General features: G+C 41.3%; 1 protein-coding gene across 3 annotated transcripts in view; it reads right to left on the bottom strand.

Moving 5' to 3' along the window:
* Positions 1-1852: 1852 nt before the first annotated feature.
* Positions 1853-6996, bottom strand: part of IGF2BP2 (insulin like growth factor 2 mRNA binding protein 2) — an 84093-nt gene continuing 78949 nt past the window's right edge. For all 3 annotated transcript variants that reach the window (XM_063306845.1, XM_063306846.1, XM_063306847.1), the window contains 4 exons: positions 6434-6508; positions 5119-5250; positions 4855-4968; positions 1853-3406 (listed from right to left, as the gene is read on the bottom strand). In XM_063306845.1, coding sequence (XP_063162915.1) covers positions 3311-3406; positions 4855-4968; positions 5119-5250; positions 6434-6508 — 417 coding nt within the window. In that variant the 3' untranslated portion in view covers positions 1853-3310. The remainder of the gene's footprint in view (positions 3407-4854; positions 4969-5118; positions 5251-6433; positions 6509-6996) is intronic.

Here is a 6996-nt window from a genome sequence, read left to right as displayed (position 1 = left end):
GCAGGGAAGGAGATTCTTCTCCACTACCTGTCTCTTGCTGATACAGTGCAGAGCCTTAACCTTCCTTGCTCCTCTACCCTTTGCTGCGCCTTCCCTTCCCTATGTGCTTGCTGGACAGTAGGGAAGGCAAAGGATCCACTTGGCTGGACAGGAAGGGGGCCTCCCCTTCCCTCCTCCTTGTATTCTTTCCATTAGCAGCATTTCCATTTGTAGTCCAGTGAATACTTTGTGGCAGGGGGAAGGCTGGCCACCTTAACACAGGAACTGGGCCCACTGTTGCCCATCCAAATTGATGGTCATCCTTTGGCCTCTCGTCCTAAGATGCAGCTTAGGTGAGGTGGCTTTTTTGGGGGTGAGGAGGCAGAAGTGAAACCCATGCAGTGCAAGCCTTTACATATTCAGAAGTCAGAATTCCACAAATTCTTGGGTAAAGGGGTATTTCTAGCTTTGAGCACCAGCTTGAAAGAATCCCCTTTGTGTTCTGTGCTGGGCAGTTTCAAGGAAGAAGACTGGGTTAAATTCAGGACAACTAAATGGGGGTGGGGCAGAATTTGCGTATTGAAGGGCTTCCATGAGATCATTATTTCTAAGACCTTGGGTTTCAGAGAGTCTTTTCAGTAAAAGTAAAGAGCTAGAGAGAGACAGTCCTGTGGCTGGATGGGAGAGGGCAATCCTGCAGCAAGCCAACTGGAGCTCAGCAGGTTGTTGCCCCCTCTCAGGTGGCTCCGCAGGACAGAATGTGCAGGAGGCCTTCAGCCTGTCTCAGCAGCAGGCGGCAGGCAAGCAATGAGCTAGGGGCTCCACCGTGAGCGTATGCCCTCCAAGGGGCTGTCTTGGAGCCAGGGCAAGGCGATTTGGGGATGAACCAATGGGGAATTATTAATCTTTGGCTCTGCTTCACTTACAAGAAGCTCCTATCAGGAGCATGTTGAGTTCTACAAAGCAAAAAGGGTATGCTTCAAAATACCCAGTTAATTCTATAAAGCAGCGGCTCTCAAACTCTGTAGTACCACAACCCACTGAAATGATAAACGTATGTGATCTCCCATGAATAAAATGCATTATTTCACTGTGATTACAGTTGGGCAGAAAAAAATCATTGCTTACTTTCAATAATTACATTTTATTCTATATATCTCAGGAGTTCTCCAACTTTGTGGCACTGCAGCTGCCCACTTGTGGCTTCACAAAGCCCAGGGCAAGTTTTGACAATGCTTTCACAAGCCTGATCAGATTTTAAAAACAACTATGACCTAAATTGGCTATGATCCCCAAGAGTCCTGATGAACTGATGAGAACCTCTGCTGTAAGGTATTAGCCTCTTTGTAAACCTCATCTTAAAAAATGTTATTTTTTTCCTATCACAGTAAATAGCCAGATACAAACACTCACACAAAATATTTTAGATTATCAGGTCACCTTGGTTTAATCCTATGTCTTCCATTTTACTTGTAAACGGCTTTGTTAAATGTCCCCTGAAAATTAAGATGAAAAACAACTGGAACGTCCTTTTGGAGCCCATAGCAGTGGCATCTTAGTAACAAGACCCCCTTCAGTGTATGTCTTCAAGCAGTGGTTGGACATAGTAATCTGCTTTAGACTGGATGGTTGGATGGTTGCACTGAGTAGGTTGGCATTTCCATCCGATTCTGTGATGCCACTGTAATATAAATGAATCTGAAACCAGGTGGTTGTACAAAACACATCTTTGTTTCTGTTCCACCCATTGACCTCACAAGACTGCACAAGGATCCTCTAATTAAAAGCGAGGGGATACATAGATTAGAGAGAGGAAGGCTTGCACTCCATCTATTTTCCAACTTTGTAGTTAAATAAAACTACAGAGGTCAGGTCTTGTTAGCTGGATATATTTTGGTTTTTTTGTTTGTTTTTCCACAGAACACTGTTTGAAGTAAAACTGGCATTGCAGTCTGTTGGTACAATGGTATGTTCACAGAACCAGTATAACATCCATTAGCACAGAAAAACTCTAATAGTGTGTTTAACCTGTCAAACTCAGGAGTTCTGCTCCAGTGTCTCTTGCACTTCTATCTTTTATTATTACTATGGTTGAAGGTTATTGACTCTCATCTAGCAGAAGTATAATACAGAATAATCATCATACAGAATGATGCTTTCTTCCACCTGGCAGCTGTCTTTTGTCTAAATTTATTTCCAACTCATTTTATTAAAAAAATAAAAAATGCTCCAACTCTCAGTTTTACAAGGCATACAAAATCTCAAAAAGGGACACACAAGAGCAAGGTGCTGAGGTATGAAAACACCTGAGGTAGTTTGTTTTTCTTTTTTGAAAAAAGTTGCAATTTTCATGCCCTGGGCCAACACCCTCTTGTCAATCCCATTTTAAAAATCCATTTCCCAAAGTACCAAGTGTGCTCTGTTTTCCTGTAAGCAGGGTAAAAGGTTTTTTCCCTCCCCCACCCTTTCAGGAAACTTAGATAAAACTGAAGCTTGGCATTTTGATAAGCAGATGGAAACTGTGGCTTGCTTTATATATATGTCTATCTTTTTCCATGATGCATATACTTGGAGGGTTGCACTCTCTGGTACAAAATGAGAGACTGTATGCAAAAACCAGTTTGAGATCTGTGAAGCAAAGAGAAGATCACATGAGCTGGAGAAAGAAATGCATAGAGATTCCTCTGCTAACAAGACGGTATCCCTTCTGTTGGCACTTACAGGCAATCTATGATGGTGCGCTGCTACCATTAATCCTCCTGAAGCCCTTCAAAGTATTGTTCACTTTTGAGTCTCACTTAAATTTAGGTCTGGCTATCCTACGTTCCCATCCTACTTCCTGTTAGAAATCCATAATGGACTAGCCTTTTCATTTTAGTCTAGAAAAGCTGGCTTTTTCTAAAAAATGAAATGTAATTGTTAAAAAAATTAAAGACTGGAGTTAGTTTAGTTAGCTAGATTAATTCTAAAATATATTAATGCTATCCGGTGCAGAAGCTCATGCACTGTGTAAAAAATGCTTTCCTAGTATGTACATACATGTACAGAAAAGATTTTGCAAAATTTCTGCCTATGTTAGTCCAACTAAAGGGATAGCGTTGTACTGTTAGAGAGACTCCATGGAGACTATGGGGTGGGAGAGGCGGTTCCTGCTGGCTGAAGCCCATCCCTTCCCACTCCCTGTGTACTGGATGTCCTCTGTAGAGCCCCAGCCTCTTGGGCAGACTTGGATGCCTTCAGATAGTCTTTGGTTTGCTCCCTGGTCCGGTGATTCTATAAGGTGTTGGAAGGGCTACATTCATCAGTTGTTGCTGGCCAGCACCCCGGAGCCTCATTTGCTGCGCTGCGAGGCCGGGGTGCCTTGTGGATGTTTCTGTTCCTGCTGTTTCACCTGCTGGACAATTTCCCTGATCTTGCGTTGTGCGGTCTGTAAAAGGGAGAAAGACAGAGTACTTGTGGGTTTAAAAGAAGGGGGAAATAGAAAGCTGTCTCAATATAATTGATTAGGATGTATGTACTAATAATCCTCTTCAGTATAGAGAAAGCTGTAAAACAATGGATGGCTTATACGTTGTGTTAGGAAAACACTGACACTGTGACACTTGGAATCTTGCAAGATTTCTGCCATTTTTTAGTTTAGACTTTCCTTATTCTTAAGCTATTTCCCTAAACACCAACGTAAACCATCTGTACATATTTGCAAACTATTTTGGGATTTTTTTTTTTAAAAAAGAGCAGTATGTAAGTACTTTTCAGGAATATAGAACAAAAGGCACTGTATGAAGAACTGTATGAACATGATGGAAGCAAAGTTGGTTTGCAATCATAGAAAGGGAGGGAGAGGTATAGTGAATGGTGTGGCTGCAAACCAGCTTTAGCTTTATTTTTCTTTTGGATCCTGGCCCCCAAAGGGAATAGGTCACTCATGCCTTGGTCATCTCCCATATAGACTACTGTAATGCGCTCTACATGAGGCTACCCTTGAAGAGTATCTGGAAGCTACAGCTGGTCCAAAATGCAGCTGCATGGGTGATTTTGGGTGCTTCAAGATCAGCACATACTACCCTGTTGCTGCACGAGCTGCACTGGGTGCCAGTTTGCTTCTGGGTCCAATTCAAGGTGTTGGTTATCACTTTTAAAGCCCTACATGGCATGGGGCCAGGTTACCCGAGGGACCGTCTCATCCCTGTTACATCAACCCGTCCCACCCGCTCATGCAGAGAGGGCATGCTGCGGACCCTGTCTGCACGAGAACTCCATTTGGTGGGGTCCAGGAGGTGGGCCTTCTCTGCAGCAGCTCCCGCCCTTTGGAACACCCTGCCCCCGGAAGTGAGGCTAGCCTCCTCTCTTTTGGACTTCAGGAAACGATTGAAGACCTGGCTTTGTCACCATGCCTGGACTGGGGAGACGAAGAGCCACTCTTGGGGTTGGTTGGCTTCCTAGTCCTGCCGAGGCCGATCTTGCTCCCCTCTGGGTGGTATTAGATCTCCCCTCACTTGGATCTCATTACATTTTATATTTATTTATTGATATTGATATTTATGGATTAATGATATTATTTATGATTTTATTGAATTTTAAACTGCTTTATTGTGAACCGCCCAGAGTCCCCCGTATAAGGGAAATGGGCAGTGATAAAAATATGATAGATAAATAAATAGATAAATAAATAGACAATTGCAATTAGCCGAAGTGTCTCCATGTAACATTTTCAGGAGAGGGGTAGAGGATATTGATGAAGATGGGTGTGGCTGCTTCCACCATTCTGACTGCTGGCACCTAAACCTGGGAGGATGCATTTCCATAACTTCCAAATAGCAGTTTCAAGATTGAATAGCTACTCATTGAACAAATAATTTGGTAGTGCTACTGTACCTGACTGGCAAAGAAATGACCAATTATTTTGACGACGACTTCTTCGTTTTCATCAGGAGTTTGGTCACGTGGTACAATTACTTCTGCACTGGTTAAGTTCTGTAGTTCGTTTACCTATAACAGTAAGTATACAAAAAAAAGTTCTAATGTTGTGTATAGTCAAACTAACATGAAGTGCAGAGGCTCCCATTTGCTTTTGATGTCAAACAAAGCAATTTCTGCTTAAAGTTATTTTCCATGAATATATGATGTCACCCCACTTACCGTTTTGCCACCTTTCCCTATCACACGACCTGCTGCAGAAGAAGGCACCCTGATGTGGGCTTCAAGCTTCACTTCTTCTTTTGGATTGAAAAAGTTTTCTTCCTTTAGTTTTCCAAATATCCGTCCTTGGGCCTAAGATAGTAAATAGGTCAATGGAGTCTATTTTGGTCATCAACCAGCAAAAGAAAGCTTTGAACAAAAAAGTTGAAATCTAATTTATAATATATATTCATGATCCAGAGAACCCATTTTGGTATTTCATGGGAAAAGAATGGAGCTTTTGAATGATAGTTGATAAAGAGCTTGAACCTACTTAACATATCCAGTGTTATATCAGTATTGGGTTCTGTGTTCAGGGTTCACCCAGCCTATGTGCAAGGCCAAGTTTAGCTATAGTAACAAAGGAAAAGAGGACTTGTTGCTCCTAAAAACCAGCTTTATTTAGAAAAACCAGCCATATTTAGAAAACAGGACACAGATCAGCTATTCTATCCTTATCAGTTAGAAAAGTTATACTCCTCTCATCAAACAGCTTATAACAAGAAACAATAACATCTAGTATTTAAAATCACTGAGATGTCTGTTCTACTTTGGAACTTAAATGGCTGTGAAATTGTGTGTGTTTGTAAAGTTTGAAAAAAGCTGTTGGCCACAAATCCAAATTTGCAATTAGAATCTGGGGCCTTTTCGCATATGGCACAGGCACTCCAGATTTCCAAAGGAATCTCTCTCTCCTTGGAGCTGCAACCAGTCTTAAATCGATGGCAAGTGATTGCTTTTTGTCACATTCACATTGAAATAATCCCATTAGTCTATTTTTTTTCCTTTTCTGTCATACAAATTGTATCTGTTCTAATTGCAGCAAAAAATGAAACTCTAGCATTATGAGTTTGAGGTAGCAATCCTATGCACAAATACCTGGAATAGTCTGAGTAAACACAGTGAGATTTACTTAGAAGTGGGACTTACTTATGAAGAACTATATATAAAACTATAAGCACACTCTGAAAATGCAAAAACCATGTCAATAAGAGCAAAGAATGAGTGGAGCCATTAATCTGGATACTCTGCAAGCTTGTGGGTATGCTCTGGATATTATTTTTATGGTATTTAAAGCTATGGCTGTGAGGATTGCCTTAGTCCATATTCTTGTAACACTGGGTTACACAGCAGTACAACTGGTAGGTTGCTTGGTCTTGCTAAGGTACGCCATGCCTCTTCTCTTGAACAGCTGCTGCCTGCATCATTTCAGTAACTGGAATAAAGAAGCAGGCAGTTGTCTTGCTTTTCATGATATGGGTTTATTAATACTGACCTTGAATTGTGCTTCTGGGGGCCCTGTAATGATAACCATCCTCTCACTGGCATCTGGACTCTCAGCTGGTGCAATCTGCAAGTTACAGAGAACACAACTGTATAGCAAATTTATTTTTCCCTCAACTTCCAATCAATGGCTCTCAATGTATGACAGGAATTAATGAAGCAGCTCTCAAGTTCAAAGCACATTGCTATGGATTCCATCACACTGAAAGCTTACTACTATTACTGAAACTGTAGATTGGTTCCTGCATTCATCTCTGGATCATTTATCATATCTAGTTTTTTAAAAATGCATTTTTTTTGTTGTGTTTGATTTTGGGTAGCAATTTCAACTATAAAAGGAGAGCAACGGAAAAAGTTCACTTTCAACAATACAGATTCTGTCTCTTAGCATGACAAACAGCAATTTCTGGAATCCTTCCTTCAAAGATGGAGCCACTTGCTCAAAATAAGGGGAAAAAAGTTCCACACTTCCTTCACTGGTGATAAAACATTGCTGCAATTAACCTAAGACAGCTTTCCCCAACAGTTATATACTGTGGACTGCAATTAAGATCC

This window comes from Candoia aspera, chromosome 6 (genome assembly GCF_035149785.1).
Source record: "Candoia aspera isolate rCanAsp1 chromosome 6, rCanAsp1.hap2, whole genome shotgun sequence".
NCBI lineage: Eukaryota > Metazoa > Chordata > Lepidosauria > Squamata > Boidae > Candoia > Candoia aspera.
Note: the sequence above shows the minus strand (reverse complement) of the source record. Positions and strands in the feature narration are given on the sequence as shown.